The following is an 18,527-nucleotide window of genomic DNA, read 5'->3' as shown; positions in this document are numbered from 1 at the left end:
ATCACACTTATGTTTTGAGATGACTCATTGCCAACCTAATGGACCCAGATGATTGTGTTTTCATGTTGATTGATATATTGTGTATATAATGTGTGTATAAAACTGATGGCCTCAATGACAAGCCATAAAATACAACTACAAGGTTTGACTAAATATGATACTGAGTAGATATGTAGGTTCCTACTATAAACATCAACATGTATAACTATTTATGTGGTTTTACATCAATCTCAGGGCAATTTTCTAAAAACAATGTATCATATATCAGTTTTATCATATATATCAGTTCAGTGGGAATAATTGAGCAACATTGTCATTATAGTTATTTGTAAAGCTTTCAAATGAAATGGGCCTAATTGACATTACCTTATTTAAGAGGATAGCCTATTGACTTGCGGTTTTTCCAGCTTGAACATTAAAATACCTGACCTAAGTCCAGCTGTGATGTGTTAACTGGAATGACCCAAAAGTATTTCGTTAAAATGAGAGAAATCTGAAAGAAATAACTACATTTAACTACTCAAAGGACCTGATTATTTCATATAATCAGGAACTTTTAAAGCACACTTTTTACCCTCTCTGTATGTCCTGACTTCCTCAGGATTTCTCCTCTACCCGGACACTCCCTCTAAGATGGAGACCACATCACGAGAAGCTTTCTGCTTTAGACGCGTCTCACAACAAGACCGAGGCAAAGGTCTGCTGTCTTATCTCAACCTAGAGAGTAAACTCATTTGGTCTGTTTTAAGATAAGTCTTGAGTAACTTGTGTACTGTATGTGTGGAGATAATGTGTTTTAGTGCTGCAAATAGCCACACCATGCAGTGTGGTGTGTTTAGTGGAGATATGTGTGTGTTTTGGAAAAGGTTTTGGCTGTGTGTTTGTGAGGGCAGAGATTAGAAAGTGAGTTTATTTAAAGGTGTAGTCAGCCATACGTAATTATAATGAACTACTAATAATACTGCTATACTACAAATATAAAAGACATCCATACAAGGTTTTATGTAAAAATGCTTTATTATATCGTATAGTACAAAGCTGAAACCAAGGGGGCTATTTGGTGGGCATTTCAACATCAGGAGCATTGCTGCAAAGAGCAATCAGCTAACTCATCTTCTCTCTGACTAAAATCTGGACTTTCTCTGTCTTACTGAAATGTGGCTAAAACCGACAACTCCCGTGAGTGTGTTCACGGTGCCTGGATATCAATGTTTTAGGCGCGATAGAACTGAAGGGAGGGGAGGAGGGGTGCTTTTCTATGTGAGAGACGACATACAATCTGAACGTGTGATTGTCAAGGCGGGTAACATGCTAGAGTATGTCGGGATAACAATAATCTTGTCCCAACAAATGTCCTTTGACATTCTAGGTGTTTATAGACCCCCTGCTGCAGATTACACGTTCTATGATCAACTCACAGACGTCTTGAAAGAGTGTAATCTGAAGAAAGAATTCATTCTTATGGGCGATCTTAATGTGAACTGGGAAGATAAATCAAAGAGGAAAAAACTAAAAATGATCACTGACAGATTTCACCTAGAACAACTAGTAAAAGGCCCAACAAGGTTTGCCAAACGATCCAGTACATAAATTGATCTGATATTTACTAACAAACCAGAAGGAACAACCAAAAGTTATAATTTAATCACTGGCTTATCAGATCACAACCTAACCCTATTTGCCAGAAAACTGACAAAAAATAGGTTTAGGAATAGGGCAAGTAAGACAAAGATCCTTCAGTGCATACCTAAAGCTAAGCAAGAATAATTTGCCAGTGAAATGAACAGCCTGAGCTGGGACAATGTACTGTCCTCTGACAATTTAGGCCATGGCTGTAACAACTTTACTCATAATATCAACTCTGTGAGGGAAAGATTTAATGTGAGGGTTCTGATCAAATCAAAAAAACTAAACAATGTAACCTGGTTCAATGAAAATCTTTGGAAGCTGATGAAGACTAGAGATGCTGCACTAAGGAAGGCAATTCAAACTAGAAGAGACACTGATATGCTGATTTCTAAAGGTTTAAGGAACAACGTTACCCATGAGCTAAAATGAGCTAAATCCCATTTTTATCTCAATATTCTGAATGAGCCGAAAGGCAACAGCAAACTGATCTGGAAGAATATAGACAATCTTACAATGAGGGACCCACATTTCTTAGAAGATTTTAAACTTAAAGTACAGGGAGAGTTAATTAATGATCATCTTGCTGTTGCTTCTGTTTTTAATATTTTTTTCCTGGAATCTGTATATGAGCTAGGAAAATCCTTTACAAAAGGGAAATCGTAAATTGTTCCAACAGATGCTGCAGGTCAGGTGTTCCAACTGGTACCGACCAACGAGGCACAAATTAACAAAATCATAAGCTCTTTAAAAAGCTCCAAATGTAGAGATGCTTTTCAATTTGACACCATGTTTGTGAAATCTCACAAAGAAACTTTAACTTCCCCCATAGCTCATTTAATTAATTTGTCCATTAAGCAAAGCTCGTTCCCTGATGACTGGAAATGTGCCATTGTTACACCTGTTTTTAAATCTGAAGACCGCCTTGAAGGCAGTAATTATAGGCCGATAAGCATATTGCCAGTACTGTCAAAGGTTGCAGAGAAAGTTGTCATTCAACAACTGACAACATTTCTTAACACAAGCACTTTTGGACTGCATCTTATACAGTTTAGATTTAGAACTAATCATTCCACAGAAACTGCTACCTTGTACTTAATAGAGAAAATTAAATCAAGCCTTGACAAAGGAGGGGTAGTTGGTGCTGTGTTTTTAGATCTAAGTAAAGCTTTTGATACAGTCAATCATGATGTTTTAATATCGAAACTCTCAAAATGTAACTTCTCACCTGAAGCACTGGCATGGATGTCTTCATATCTATCAAACAGGATGCAATGCTTTAAAGTTTGTGATACACTGTCCAGAAACATGGAATGTACAATGGGTGTTCCACAAGGGTCAGTGTTGGGTCCCTTATTATTTAGTTTATATATAAATGATCTCCCTGAACAGTGCCATGATGTAGAAATACAAATGTATGCAGATGCCACTGTTGTTTACACACACGCAAAAACTCCTGAGTTAGCAGCTGCCAAGCTAACAAATGCATTGGAAAGGATCACACACTGGCTTAATCAATCATGTCTGAGTTTAAATGTCAACAAGACAAAAGGGATGTTTTTCTCCAAAACCATGACACAACCTCCTGACGCTGATATTCTTATCAAAGGTGAAAGGATTGATATTGTTACTGATTTTAAATATCTTGAAACACTCTTAATACTCTTAAAACATTGGACAAAAAGCCATTGGATTTCCATCACTGTAGGATACTGGAGAATTACAATCTGCTGAGCTTTGTGCACTTTAGAATATTTACAAATGTGTGCATGGTTTATAAATTCTACATGGCTTGGCCCCTCCTCCACTGCGTGGCCTTGTGTACAGTCGCTCAGTGACTTCCATCAGATGCACCAGAATAGCCTCCATACGAGACTGCACTATTCTATTTCGCCGCACTGCATTTGGGCAATCATCCTTTTCTGTGAAAGCTACAAATCAGTGGAACACCCTGCCTGACGTGGTGAAGAGCTGCAGCTCTATCAGCACTTTAAAACAAATATTTAAAAACCTGTTGAAATCTGGTCAGTGCTGTACTCATTGAGCAAAATTATTATGGTTTGTATCACATACATTTAATGTTTTTTTACTTACTTTTAATGGTTTGTATTACTTGATTTTAATAGTTTGTATTACTTACTTTTAACGGTTTTTATTACTTATTTTTAATGTGCTGTACTATAGCTTTGTATTGTGTGCCCTTGTCCCTCCATATAATGTTGTATTGTGTATTTTATCCTGTACTGTCTGCTCTTGTTTCATGTTTGTTATGGTCTGTCAAGGGACTACAGATGCGAATTAGCTGTAGCTAAAATCTGGTACAGTGCATCAAATGGTGACATTTATGTTTTAACTACGTGGTCCCTTTTAAATAAAGATATATATATATATATATATATATATATATATATTTATATATATATATATATATATATATTACGAAAACAGAACATTTATTGAAATGAAAGAAGGCTCTCTATAGGCTTAATTCTTTTAACATAAAATAAAATTCTTTGGCTAGCAGATGTCATAAAGTGAGTAAAAACAGTTTGCCTGAATTTGTAATTAGCTAGTTATCCTCACCCTAAGTGAAAGTCTAGGACAGAGGGTATAAAGATTACATTTTTGCTGTATTTTTTTTCTGATGTTAACTCTATAGAACGAAAAAACTGTTTCATTCGATATTTCATTACGGTTTGTGAAACTAAACCCTTACCAACGTTATGATTACCCTTCAGGAGACCATATCCCCCTGAAGACGCAGCAGGAATTCCACTGGTCTCATCCCACACCCTCAAGACAAACAGGAAGAGGAAACAGCAGCAGGACATGTGACCCAGGGGAGGATGAGCAAGAAGGCGACCATGGTCGGACAGCAGTGGCAAATGAACAAGATACGGCAGGCATGCAGTCTCAGTATCAGAAGGATTTTCCTCCTCCGTCCTCCTGCCGCAGGAGGCGAACACCTGCCCTCCCGCAGCCAGACAACATCGGCATCAACCCTGCCTTCCGGTGAGAGCGACTTAGTCACTATCACAGTGTAGAACATGTGAATGTAGAGAGCAGCTCATCAGTGTCTGCGTGTTTTGGTTCGCAGGATCGACTTTAGCACAGTGCAAAGAGAGACTTTCCCTGGTTGGCCCATCATGAATCCCAGTTGTGCTGCAAGGCTGAGGACGGCCTCATCCAGACAATCAAACAAGAATAAATAAATGTCAAATGTGTTATGTGTGTCTTTGCATCAATTCCACAGTCTTATCTTTTAAAAAACACTATAAAACATCCCTTTTAATCATACTCATCAATTCAGAAAAATTGGAGAGGAATAGAAATGAGAGGTTTGTGTTAAAGGTGTTGAGTTCTCCTTCCCGTAACCACATCCAGTATTGTGTGTCTGTCTGGAAATATATACTTTATTCAATATGCTCTCATGCGCGATCAGATTGTGTTGTTGCTTTGGTTTACTCTGTTACATCAGTGTTACAAATGACTCGGTTCTTTTCAGCACACACTCTTTTCTCAGGTTTAACTTCCTCTAAGACAAGAAGTGATGAATTTCCCAGCAGTAGGACTGATGAGCTAATGGACTGTTGATGTGTCAAGTCACAGGATAAGACTTAATGAACTAATGCTAACACCAGACCTTTAACATGTCATATTGATGACTTCAGACTGACTTGTGGCCAGCTTGAGAGAAAACAATCCACCCAGTGACTCATAACTAAAACATGATCTGCTTCAGAGGGCAAAAAACAAACTATTTAACGATATGCGTGTGCTTTTGAAAATGTTTGGAAAAACAAAACAACTAGAAATAGTTAAGATAAGTTTAATATTTTAATGGTAACAAATGGAGTTGCTTTTCAAATTCATATTGGAGGCCTTTATATTGGTTGAATCTATATTTGAAATGACTTCTTAAAATGCAACCCATAATAACGATGGAGGAAGATGTTAGTTGTTTTTATCTAAGAACAAGGAAAGTGACAACATTGTGTTAAAATCAATTTGGGTTTATTTGGTATTCTTACTCATGTGTAAAGTCAGTGTTGCACAAACCCGTGGCTTCTTGACCAAGTATGATGATCGAGAAACCTTCTTCACAGCACACTTGACTATACATTCCTCCATTTGTCACAGGAAGCTGGTCTGTGGATCGAGAGTCATTTGAATCGGTGAAATCAGTACTCTGGAGTTTAATCCGGTTCCCTGCACGTGGGCGTCATCTCCTGTCCCGCTGCCTGCTTCTGTCTCCCTGTCTGCGGTCCTCCCGGTCCCTGCCTCTGTCCCGGTCATCTCTCCTCCCTCTGCTGCCCCACTCTGCCTCTCTGTTTCGGTCCCGGTCCTCCCGGTCCCCCCTGTCCCTCGCCCCTTGTCGATCCCGATCCCACTCCCTCCCTCCTCCTCCTCCTCCCCGGTCCTGCACCGGACCGAGCCCGAGGTTAATGGGTTTACGGAACGGCCTGTCCCTGCCGCCGAACCGCAGCTGTCCAGACTCTTTCTTCCCCCCCTGCCCGCCGCCGAGCCGCCGGGGGACCCAGCCCTTAAGCGTCCTCTCTTGTTCAAAGTCCACAACCACTTCGTGCTGGTCGACCACCAACTTGTTGGCGTCCCGGCGGGCCCGGACCACGGACCGCTCCTCCTTGTACTCAATGAAGGCGTATCCTTTGGAGAAGCCTGTGACGATGTCCCGGACCAGCCGGAGCCTCTGGACGTCTCCGTACTTGGAGAACACTTGGTGCAGCTTGTCCTCAGTGGTCATGGGGTTCAGTCGATACACAAACAGGGTGAGATGTGGGTCTCCAACAACGCCTTTGTTGGGTTTATAGCGGGCACCCATAGCCCTCCACACCGCCCGGTCGTGGGGCTCCACGTCCGTGCCGTCGATGCTGCCAGCTTTCAGCGGGTCGTACACCTTCGCTATCGGACTCCAGTCAGCCATTGTTCTCCCCAACGAAGTCACGAAGGTTAGATAGATCCTGTTCGATGTTTACCCCTTCGAATTTACCCCCACAGAAAGTATCCTGTATTGTGCATCGGTAAATAATTCCGTAGTGCAACAAGTCTGTTACGTTTGAAAGGTTCCTGCTTACTCGAAATACTTTTAATTAGGCTAGTCGATATAGAGAACCGCCGTTTCAAGAAACATATCCACATGTATTATTATTGTGCGGAAATAACGACAGATGCACATTTATTTACAATTTATGTTGACAAGTATGCAAATAGATTGTAAACCGTCCCCAAATTTTCAGTGCCATATATTTATCAGATATACGTCGGTCGGTCAAACTTATATATTTCTTTGTGAAAGCACACACACGTACCACTATATTAAATCGCATAGAAGTAGATATGTAAAAGGCTTTACTATTAATGAAAATAGTTGATTATTTGAAATGCAAATTCACTCAACTGTTCCAACTCAAGGTTTGGTCAATCATGGAGATGTATCTTTTGAGATGTGAACTCAGTAGTGGTTGATTGAATCCATAGCACTTTAAGTACTTGTCCATATTGGCTTAAAAGTAATGCATTTCATGACATTGAAAACGTTGTTTGACAAAAACATCCTCACTATGTAAAAGTAAATGTATTCAATGTCAATCAAATACCTGAGTGTCAATCAAATACTTGAGTACTAAAATACAGCTCCATAATATGAAATGACTGAATGTCAGCTATATTCATACATTTTCAAAATTACATTGCAGTATGTGAACACTTGGGACAAAGGCACTGTTCTTTACAAAAACATTATTTAATAAAACAGTGAAAAACACATGTTTTGGCTCCACATTGACTCAGTTATTACCAAATAATAAAGATGATGTTACTTCACTGCTATGTACAATTATGTTGATGGTTAACTACTTTGTTATAGTCTGAAGTTCACTGTACAGTATCAAACAGCTTTGAAAAATGAACACACTTGTTCAGTCTATTTCAAAATATCAGTTTTGTTGAGTCGATGCATCTAACCTGCAGTTGCTTTCACAGCATTGATTAGATATTCTGTCTAATTCTATGGCTGAGCCGTCCTGCTCTTCAGCTCCGCTCCTGATCCATCAATTTCCTATTGACATTACATGTCCTCCACACTCCATTTATAGGCTTCCTCCTGGAGAGCCTTTTTATCTGCCATTCGAGAGTAGCGTTTCTTTTCAAAACCATTTGACCTGTGAAACACACACACATCAAATTATAGTTATTTCTGCAATCACACCCTCAACTTCATCTTCGATTTGATGGTCCAGAGCAAATCTCCAATAAAGGGTTAGGGTCCCCTCCATGTTCAATTCAATGTAGAGGCCAAATTGTCAGCATAATTATTCTACACATACTAAGGCAACTGTATTAGTTGTAAGACAATAGTATAAACTACACACTTTTAGTCCCTCTTTCACAGATTCTCACGCAGTACCTGTCAACTCCATCCCAGCGATAGCCTGGTAGAAGATTGAAGCGGTTTGGAGGGGGGGGAGGGCCTTTATATCGAGGTTTGTCTGCAAAACAAAAAAAAGATGATTGACAATATAATACATGGCAACAACCATTTTGCATCAGTCAACTCAGGAAGGAGAGACATATTACTTTGTGTTGTATTGCGTTCCTTTTTCCGTCTGATCATCGCAGCCATTGGATCGCCATCCCTCTGTTGCTCTCTCAACATGCGGTCAAGGTCCTCATCATCGCGTTGACGAGCCAGAGGCTTCTGGGCCTCATGAACTGCATCCTCAAGTTTCTGCTGATGCATCTGGCCCTGAGCCAATCTATAAACATACGTTGACTTTAAAAATCGTGGAAACAAATCAGCACACAAACCATTTAAAATCTTGATGTGTGCCCATGCACAATCTCTGATGTTTGAAACTGTATGCACACTTACCCTCTACCCCACTGAGCGTATTTCTCGTCCTTTGCTGCTTTTTCACCAGCTTTTCTCTTCTTTTCTTCTCTCTCAGTTTCCAAATCTCTCTTCTTACCAGTCTTGTCTCGGAACACCGTCTGGGCATTGCGGGATTCATCTAGCAATAGAAAGAAAATAGGTATAACATGTCATCGGAATGAGGACTGCGTCATTCAACTTAAAAGAACAAATCACAACTATGGCCAGAGCACGGATCATATATAGAATATGAGATGGAAGTCCTGTGAGCCCTATAGTCAACAGCTGTAAGGGAAAGGCATCTGAAAAAAGGAAAGCCAACCTTCCAGTGGCTGGTTCTTTTTTTCTCTGCGGCGGTTTTCCTCCTGCTCCATCCTTAAAATATCTGCAGAAACCAGACCTGACTTCCCACCAGAAAGCATCCTCGGATCCTGAGAAGAAAACAGGAAGAACGGCGTTGGTCTGGTCAATTGGCCATTGCATAAATGCAGCAATTTCTGTGAAATAAGATTTCATATCACTCTTTGAATTTCTCTTTGCTTACCTGTGACTGGCCAGGCCTACGAGGTGGTGACAAATCTTCATCCGAGTTCTTTCCACTTCGTGGCCGCCTCCTGGGTGGCGACTGGTCGGAATCAGAGCCTTGTTTTGTTTTTGAGTGTCTCCTTGGAGGAGATTGGTCGGAGTCTGAAGGTTCTCCCTTTTGGGGCTTTTTCCGTGGAGGAGACTGGTCCAAGTCTGAATCATGCCTGTTCTGAGCCCTCTTTGTCAGTGGTGACCGTTGAGAATTAGGTGAACTATTTTTTATGGGCTTTCTTCTGGCAGGGGATGAATCTGATGAAGAAAAAATGAATTGTTTCGTGAAGAGTTTATATAATTAAAACTTAAAAATAGTACAAAAGTACTTTCTCATGTGGAAGACGTTGAGTTGTCAGGCCAGTTAGATTTTATCCCATTTCACTGTAATGACATCATTAGATTAAAAAATATATATACAATATTATTTACCAGATGAAGACTTCAAAATCGATTAATAAGCAAGAGTCTTTTGTAAAACAGTAAAATTCCAGCAAAATGAAAAGGATGTTTTTAGCTATGAATCAATCAAATGTGATCAACTAGACAACTTAATAGGTATCTTTCCAATATGTTTCCATAAATAAATATGGTGATATACTGCAGACCAGTTGGAAGGTCCTCTGGTTGGTGTGTTCTCATTACCTTTCTCATCTTTACTTTTCCCTGACTGTTGCCTATGAGACGACAAGTCTGGAGAGTCATGACGAACTCTCCCAGGGGGGGATGCGTCTGGAGAGTCATGGCGACCTCTTCGAGGGGGGGATGTGTCTGGAGAGTCATGGCGACTCCTGCTTGATTCCACAGGCTCTGGATATTGAAGGTCGCTGCCTTCCACATCTTCATCATCCTCAATTTCGTCAGCTATTGGGAGCGGAGACTCAACGTTAACAAGCTTGTACAGACAAAAAAAAAAATATATGTATACATATATACATATACATATATATATATATATATATATATATATATATATATATATATATATATATATATACACACACACACACATGTATATATACACACACACACACACACACACACACACACACATGTATATATATATATATATATATATATATATATATATATACACACACATATACATATATATATATACATATATATATATATATATATATATATATTTACTGCATTCACAAATTATTGTTATTACCTCCAATTACTTTCCATCTATTGCTAGTTCTGAAGGCTTCCAGCTGCTTCACTTCGTCTGGTCGATCGTCAATCATCTCATAAATCTAAGCAAAATAAAATAAAAAATGATGACATTTTAAAGAGGGTGTGTCGAATATTTGACAACCATGATAGATGTTGCCATGCATGGTAGCTATCTGTTTCTATATCTGCTTGTATCAAAGCATTAGTTAGTGTTGCAAATTAATGAGTCGGTCTGATATTAGCATCAATATGATCAATGACATACCTTGATTATCCGGAATCGTATATCATATATAAAAAGCGATTTGAAGAAATAATGTTCTACATTTTATAAACACACTCCTACCTCATGATATAACGTTACTGACTTTTATCAAATCGATGGATTACTTAAATGTAACTCTTCTACATTTACTTAAACCAACAAAACATTGCTTTTATTTGGATTACAAACTAACTTAAATTACAAAATTACAGAAATACATGTAACTTTATACAATGAGAGTATTTCATAAGGTTCATTCTCACCACTGGAGCTTCCTCTTCGTCCTCTTCAAGCTCATTTTCCTCTATGGCCATCTGTTTCCAGTCTAAGTCATCGTCTACTATTTTAAGTCTTGAACAAGAAAAGTAAAAGTGAGTTAAGTTCACGCACTTTTCATTCAAAAACAAGAAGCACAAGGCAGCGCGGAGCTAAAGCAGCGACCTCAGCTAGCTTAACGGCTAACACACACACAACCAGCTGGATCAAAACGTTCCCGTCGACTCACCCTTTCTTGGGGAGTTTGCGCCGTTTCTTTTTAAGTTTCCCATTTGACTTCTTGGCATCTTCGTCAGCGGATAAATAGCGTTTTAGGTACTCAGCTTTAGATAGTTCTGGTCCTGTGGTGCTGGTTGAAGCGGCCATCGTTATGTTGTCGGAAACTACGGTTAGCACCGAGGGTCAGGAAGGCCAATTGCGAATTTTTGCGAAAGGCCCATAATATCACCTTAGCATCACTTTAACAGACAACATCATCTGATAATTGGGGCGTCGGATGGTGACAGCTTCAGGGTCATGAAAAGTGAGATTATGAATGAAAATGACGTTGGGGGAAAATATGAATACATTATTCTGCCTGTATATAAAATATTTAATTTCAGTTCCTGTAATAGTTATTAAGTTATTCTGTCTGTCTGTATAATATTTCAGTTATTGTTGATTCTTTACTGTTTAAAAAAATACTTTTTATTATTGCTTATTTATAATACTTGTTTTTGATTTGCTGCTGTAATCCTGTACATTTCCCCACTGTGGGACTAATAAAGGATTATCCCATTTTATCTTATTTTATAATGCTCTTCTTGCACTGTTTTACAGCTGTCATACTCACAGTTCTTAGTGATTGATTTTATTAGTTAGTGACTTGATAACTTAACAATAAATGAAGAGGATTTTCTTCAAAGAGATTCATTGTTAAAAAAGAGGTTCATATTTCATAAAGTATAAGAGGTAGAAGCAAATAGGAATAGCAAATATGATTGTACAGTTTATGTAACTGAAAGTATGCAGAAGTATTTAGTGATCAAAATAACATACAGAAGAAATAGTACTAGTCGTAGCCTAATAGTAGCAGTAGCAGCAGTACTATCTGTAGAGAGAGTAGAGTTAGAGAAGTAGTAATTAACCTGAAACATCTGAAGATTTGAATCTCTAATTAATTCACAGTAGAGAGAGAGAGGTATGAAAGGAAGAGAAGAATAAAGATTCAGATAACAATAGTGGGAATTCCCACAATTAACTTCCCTCTCAGACCTTATTATTTCCATCTTTGTCCCAGTTCTGTCCCATTATTAAAATCACTGAATTCACAACAAATCAACATTTCACTTTAAATAGCATCCTTTTATTGAAAACAAATGCTGCAGCTTACAAACTAGTATGTCCATGACAAGTTACTCAGTGTATTTATACACATTTTTCTGTATGTAGCAGGAAAAAGCACATCTCTGAACAGTTATGTTGAGTTATCTGCGGGTTTTTTTCTGGTCAAACATTGTAATGCCATTTCAGTGCTCTTGGCAGGGAAAAAAAGAAAGAGAGACACAGTTGCAAGCTATTGAACATTTGGGTGTTTTTAAATGATGTTTGATGTCGACAGATGGATGGATGGATATATACTTGATTCATCCCCAAGGGGAAATTAGTTTGTCATAGTAGCAGCTTACATACACAAAAATAAAAAAAACAAGGATGAAAGATATATACAGTGCGTGGTTAGTTATGGGTAAGCCAGCACAAGCTTGCATGTCTTTTTTTTAGCTCTGTGTTTGATAGACGAAGAGCAGAAGACCAACGATCCAGGAGTAGGAGCTCTTCAGAAATACAGCTGAACACAGGGCAAGTTTTTCTGCAGAGGAAGAAAAGTGGGGAGCAAACAGTTGTCAAAATCCTCTTTAACGTGTCTCCCACTCACTTATTCTCATTCTCGCTGCTTTAGATCCACACACATAATCCACCTACCTCTCTCCCAATTGACTTGAGCAGCCTCCCCAGATATTTTGCACATGTAGGTGGTGTTGTGTGGGAGTTTGTCTGTGAAGCCGTTCAGGGTCATTCTGTAACCGTGAGGCAGCTCCTCCACGTAGCTTTTGTCTTTGAACTCGCCCTCTGCTGCTGAACCGGACACGTTGGTGTTAATGAGAAACTCTTTCGTTCCAGAGGACCAAGAGAACTCATAGCTGTTGATCTTGTTGGACTTAGGCTCGATCAGACAGTCTACTCTCAGGTCATAGTCATTTTCAACACACACGGATATCAGATCGCACTTGGCTCGGATCAGCAACACTGGGGCAAAACACAAAAGAGCATATGGGAAACACAGAAGGGATGAGAGTTTTGAGAGATATACTACATTATAAGCCTTTTTCAAACGAGTGGAAGTCTCTAAATACCAGAGAACTAACACAAATTATAAGTCATTCTCACCTCCCAGCAGTCCAAACACAAACAGAGACTTGAGCATGATGGAACAGCACCCATCCAACTTTGAAAAAAAAGAGAAAAGTAAAATTAAAAAGAGCATTTATAAGAAACAAAATGTAAACACTCATCCACCAGCTCTCCAGGCGGTTATTTGGTCAGTCTGGGTGAGGTCATATTATTTACTGTAAGCCATGTACAGAGACAAAAAAAAGGACAAAAAGATATAAAGTAATACAGGAATACAAATATTTTGACTCAGTAAACATTTCTTTTGGCTGACACTGTTCAGACGATCTGATCTAAACGGCTTTAAATGTCCTCTAGTTGCTTCCAGAACTTGATCTGAGCCCAGCCCACCAACCCAATGACTGGGCAAGATTTAAAGTGAAAGAGTGCACAGCTGTTTTCACCGTCCTGTTTTACTGTTTGCTTTTTATACTATTCCTCACATTTGTCAATGCCCTTGACACACTTCTGCATTTATCTGTATCTGAAGTCTAATATTACATAATGAGTTTTGAATGTTAAGTTATAGACTAATGTTTACACATCGCTGCACGTGGGTATTTTCAGTTATAATGTCATGTGTACCTAAATGTTCTAGCATATTCCTGTCTCCTTGATATGACCCTAGTGCTCATATCTATTCCCTGAGCTGCAGCTGAACATCTGTGAGGAGTCTTACCTCCTGTCAGGGCTGGATGATGTAGTAGCTCCTGCCTGCGTGCTCTTGTCCGATTGAGGTATAAACAGCTGGTAGCTTCAGTGTACAGCACTGCAGAGCATCACACTTCTGAGATGAGGTGGGAGCAAAACAGAGAGGTGGAGGGAGAGAGTGGGAGGGACGAGGGTGGACCAGAGAACGCTGATTCGTCTTGCTCCTCTGCAGTGCCTGACCGGGCTGCAAAACTCTGTCAGCATCATCATTTTCACCAGCAGCATGTTGACATTGTTCCCTTTCCTCTCTGGTCCTCTCCTCACCTTTGTATCATTTTCGGAGCTCCACTCCTGTCCTGATTTTCCCTTATGTTTCCTTATGTGGTACCCTCACATCTCCACTTTTAAAGCTATACTCTAATACATTATAAATGACTTCCACTGAGATTATAGTATAAGGCACCCTGTTTAACAGGGACACAACCATTCACAACTCTTGAACTGCCATTATTTTTTGAAGAGCATATAAAGAGATATGTAATTGTATTGACATCCTGTTTGCTCAGCATAAACGTGCATCACAGGGTACATTTTTGACCCCGCAGAAATCATTCCAGATGACTTGGGGTAAAATGGCTCAGTGTTTCCACCTTGAGGCCAATAATAGGAATTTCACAAAGTAAGTATAGATGCAGATTCACAGCATGCATCACAAGGTGCCAGTGGTAGTTCATGAGAAGTTCATCGGTTGCTGTAAGCGGAGCAATAGGACCAAATCATTGCAGCCCCACCCACTCCTCTCACCCTGTGTGACTCCCCCGTCGACGCTGTGGAGTCCTTCCGCTTCCTGTGCTCCATCATTTCACAGGACCTCAAGTGGGAGCTGAACATCAGCTCCATCACTAAGAAGGCTCAGCAGAGGATGTTCTTCCTGAGGCAGCTGAAGAAATGTAACCTGCCAAAGACAATGATGGTGCACTTTTACACTGCCATCGTTGAGTCCATCCTCTGCTCCTCCATCACTGTCTGGCACGCTGCAGTCACTGCCAAGGACAAGGGTAGGCTGCAGTGCATCATCCGCTCTGCTGAGAGGGTGATTGGCTGTAATCTGCCGTCCCTCCAGGACTTGTTCGCTTCCAGGACTCTGAAGCGGGCAAGGAAGATTGTCGCTGACCCCTCTCACCCTGGACATAAACTGTTTGAGTCCCTTCCCTCTGGCAGGAGACTGAGGTCCATCAGGACCAAGACCTCCCGCCACACAAGCAGTTTTTTCCCATCGGCAGTCAAGCTCATCAACAGAGCCCGGGTCCCCCACTGACTGACTCTGTCACCCCCAGGACTATTCCCTACCGTTCACTCCCCTGCACATCCCTCCACACCTTATACTTAAACACACTTGCCACTTTACTTTACACTTGTCACTTTCACACAACAAACTTACTTTTATTTTATTTTTTGAATTTATTTTTAATTACAATTTTAACTTTAACTTGTATTCTCTGTAGATCCAACTGTAGATATTCAATACACCCAATTGTAAATATCCATGCTCCCTTTTTATTTTTATTGCACTCTGTTTCATGTTTATCTTTCAATGTTTTTTGTTAAATGTTTTGCACCTCCCGCCAGAACAAATTCCTTGTATGTGTAAACATACTTGGCAATAAATATGAGGGGCCGTTTAGGCCATAACTATTGAGACACTCTCACACTCACTACTGAAACACTTACACACATACTAATGAAACTAGTGAATGCATGAGTGTTTCAATAGTATGTGTGAGAGTGTCTCAGTAGTTATGGCCTAAACGGACCCTCATAAATAAATGGTTATGATTCTGATTCAATGAAACTTTTTTTTTTTAATTGAGAGAGCAGAATGCTACAAAAACACAGATAAAAAATATGTGTGGGGGGAAACGTAATAAAATGTCTGAATGAAGTGGAACATTTTGTAGGGATATTTTTCACATATGTTTCACTCCCTCAATGCATCTTCATACTACATATCATATATGATATTGTACAAAAACATTATTTAATACTTTTCAAAAAAATTCCAGCAACACTTTATAATTAAGGCTGTGCACAATTAATCAAAACATATTATTTAAAACCACAATATGGCCTACTGCAATGTTCAAATTGCAGGAGGCACAATATTTGTTAAAGGCAAAATGTGTGTGAAAACCTGTGTGTGAAAACCTCGCCTACACATCATATTCAACAGACATCCCAGAAGAAATTACACCATAGTGAATATGTGAATAATTATTTTTAAATGATAATTTTCTCTCATGTCACAAATCATCGCAATGCCAATATCAGTCAAAATAATAGCAATTAGATCTTGTTTCGACATTGTTCAGCCCTAGTCACGGAGCACCGCGACCCAGAATACTCTGTGCAGAAGGCAAACATCTGGACAGGTTATTTGTTAATCTAGACGCATAATGCAGATGGATAACACACATTCATACAACCAGTCTGTTGCCTGAATGAGTAACCTGCTGAAACCGACACAACATACTGCTATTGTAGATTCGTTACTGTTTAATACTGTTTTACTGTTTATTTATATTACTTGTTTTTTATTTTATTTTACTATGTGTCTCTTGCTGCTGTAATCCTGCAATTTCCCCACTGCAGGACTGCAGGACTAATAAAGGATTATCGTAGTTGATCTTATTTTATCTTATCTTGAAAGTGTTATGTTACTAATGTTTGGCAAGTATTCATTTTGGCTGAGATAAATTTAAAGAACGACAACAATAATAGGAGTTGTAGCACAGTAGGCTTGTTTTACTCAATATTGTCAAAAAGCCAAATAACTGTAATCCATCCTTCGACAAATAAAATACACTTAAATTATTTAGTTCCTTATAAATATTAAAAATATTGTGTGGCTTCCTATAGCAACGTTGCTTCTCCTGATCCCCGGGGATATCGCAACCATGTTCCACATTAGCTATGGTCATACACATGCAACTATTTTGCATTCGCCACATGCCGTCTTGAACACATTTCTCTACAGCTTTCCAGACAGACGTGTCATGGTGCTGCTTATATAATCTTTTTCATCTTCAGGCAAAGCCTCAGTCTCTTCCCTCCTCCCCTCAGAGCAATCTGCAATTCCACAGTTTCCCTCTGCATTTCTCGCCCGCCTCTTCCAATCCCCTAACCCCCTGGACATGCAAGCTATAAGATATAAACATTTTGCCATCACATGTCCTTTTGTCCAGTAGTTTTCAGTGCACATGAATGTCAAACTCTTACAGTATACTCACTTCATGTTTTTTTTGTCAATATGCTACAAATGTCAGCTTTAACATGTGTATTTATTGTTTTTTCCATCCATCCATTTATTATCTACAGAGCCAGGGAGGTCTCATGGGGGAAAAAAACATACTTTGTGGGTACAATTGAATGATTTGTGCTCATAGATTATTAATCAGTGAAATTTGGTATAACGTATCACCTTCTAGACATTAGTCTTTATATGTACACGCTCAATCGGATTGCTTCGATTCAATAAGGTTTTATCCTGATTTGGGGTTGAGATATATACTGTACTTTGGGTCTTGGCTGTTATACACAATGTTGGGTTATTTTTTGATCCCTTGAACATATTTTACAAGATGTATACTGTCTGTTTGACAGTGTATCTTGAACAGTTCATTAAACTCCAGGATGTGGAGAGCTTCACAAATGTCTTCTTTTGCCCTATTTGCAGGGCTGGTAGTACTTGGGACCTCTAGTGATTCGTAATAATTGCGGAGGTCGTCTGAGATCTCAATCATGTGCGAACCTGCCATGTCCGTTATTTGTAGAAAGTAAAAATTGCACCTCAAATTAACATAGAGGTTAAACACAGAGGTCCTGATATTCCTGATATTTCTCCCAAGCAAATCGGCATCTTTGCTGATTTTTGGCAAGTTTTTTAGTTTACTCTGCATTTTCTTTCTGCCTATTTCCTTCCTATTTCTCTATGCTCATCAGCATAGAGACTCATTCAAATGTCATTGTGAGTAAAAAGGCCTACATACTATAATATAATAACATTTGTAATATTAAACAGTACAATATTTGTTATAGAAGAAGATGTTACTTAAAGCTTTGAAATATAGTTGGGGGATAATGTCAGTAAATTCGAGTCAAATACAGACTTCACTTATCCTGTGGGAGGTGATTTTTAAATCATGGTTATACTATAGTGCATATTAGGGGTTTTGTCTTCTTTAAATTCCCCACTGACTGAATATCCGGTGCCAGAAGCACTTGCTGCCGGGGGAAGGAGGCAAAATATATATTAGCCAACGTCAAAAGCACCAATCAGAAAGTTATGATCACTAAAATTATTAAATCGTGCACACATTTTTGTTCTCCCTTTCATAATATCTTCTAGAACAGAGTGAATAGTGGGAGGCAGCAACCAATCACCACCACATTGTTTAGGGGGGCTACAGCCACTGGGAGCTATTTCCTGTATCTACGTCCCTGTCTGGGCCCCTAATTGCGTCTATTGAGTCTGCTCATTTTAAATTAGCCTAAATGCGCCTTTTCCCTCTGTGCACACTAGACAGCCGGCGGTTTGCTCAGCTCAGCCCTCACACAGTGAAGGATAGCTGTCGG

The 18,527-nt window shown here is 39.4% G+C and overlaps 3 protein-coding genes across 3 annotated transcripts; all 3 read right to left on the bottom strand.

The window, feature by feature from the left end:
• Positions 1–5,729: 5,729 nt before the first annotated feature.
• snrnp35 (small nuclear ribonucleoprotein 35 (U11/U12)) lies at positions 5,730–6,572 on the bottom strand. Its single transcript, XM_079214075.1, has one exon. The coding sequence runs from the start codon at positions 6,566–6,568 to the stop codon at positions 5,849–5,851; it is 720 nt and encodes a 239-aa protein (XP_079070201.1). The 5' UTR covers positions 6,569–6,572; the 3' UTR covers positions 5,730–5,848.
• An 849-nt stretch (positions 6,573–7,421) lies between these two features.
• Positions 7,422–11,195, bottom strand: bud13 (BUD13 homolog). Its single transcript, XM_079214053.1, has 10 exons — positions 11,044–11,195; positions 10,802–10,889; positions 10,269–10,353; positions 9,737–9,955; positions 9,060–9,349; positions 8,838–8,946; positions 8,516–8,654; positions 8,221–8,399; positions 8,051–8,132; positions 7,422–7,805 (listed from the first exon to the last, which is right to left on the bottom strand). Exons 1-10 carry the CDS (start codon positions 11,178–11,180, stop codon positions 7,712–7,714), a joined length of 1,422 nt encoding a protein of 473 aa, XP_079070179.1. The 5' UTR covers positions 11,181–11,195; the 3' UTR covers positions 7,422–7,711.
• A 988-nt stretch (positions 11,196–12,183) lies between these two features.
• Positions 12,184–13,968, bottom strand: LOC306733069 (uncharacterized protein). Its single transcript, XM_079214257.1, has 4 exons — positions 13,924–13,968; positions 13,242–13,299; positions 12,777–13,100; positions 12,184–12,663 (listed from the first exon to the last, which is right to left on the bottom strand). The coding sequence occupies exons 2-4, from the start codon at positions 13,276–13,278 to the stop codon at positions 12,572–12,574; spliced, it is 453 nt and encodes a 150-aa protein (XP_079070383.1). The 5' UTR covers positions 13,279–13,299; positions 13,924–13,968; the 3' UTR covers positions 12,184–12,571.
• Positions 13,969–18,527: the final 4,559 nt, after the last annotated feature.

Source organism: Taurulus bubalis, assembly GCF_910589615.1.
Source record: "Taurulus bubalis genome assembly, chromosome: 2".
NCBI classification, from domain to species: Eukaryota; Metazoa; Chordata; class Actinopteri; order Perciformes; family Cottidae; genus Taurulus; species Taurulus bubalis.
Note: the sequence above shows the minus strand (reverse complement) of the source record. Positions and strands in the feature narration are given on the sequence as shown.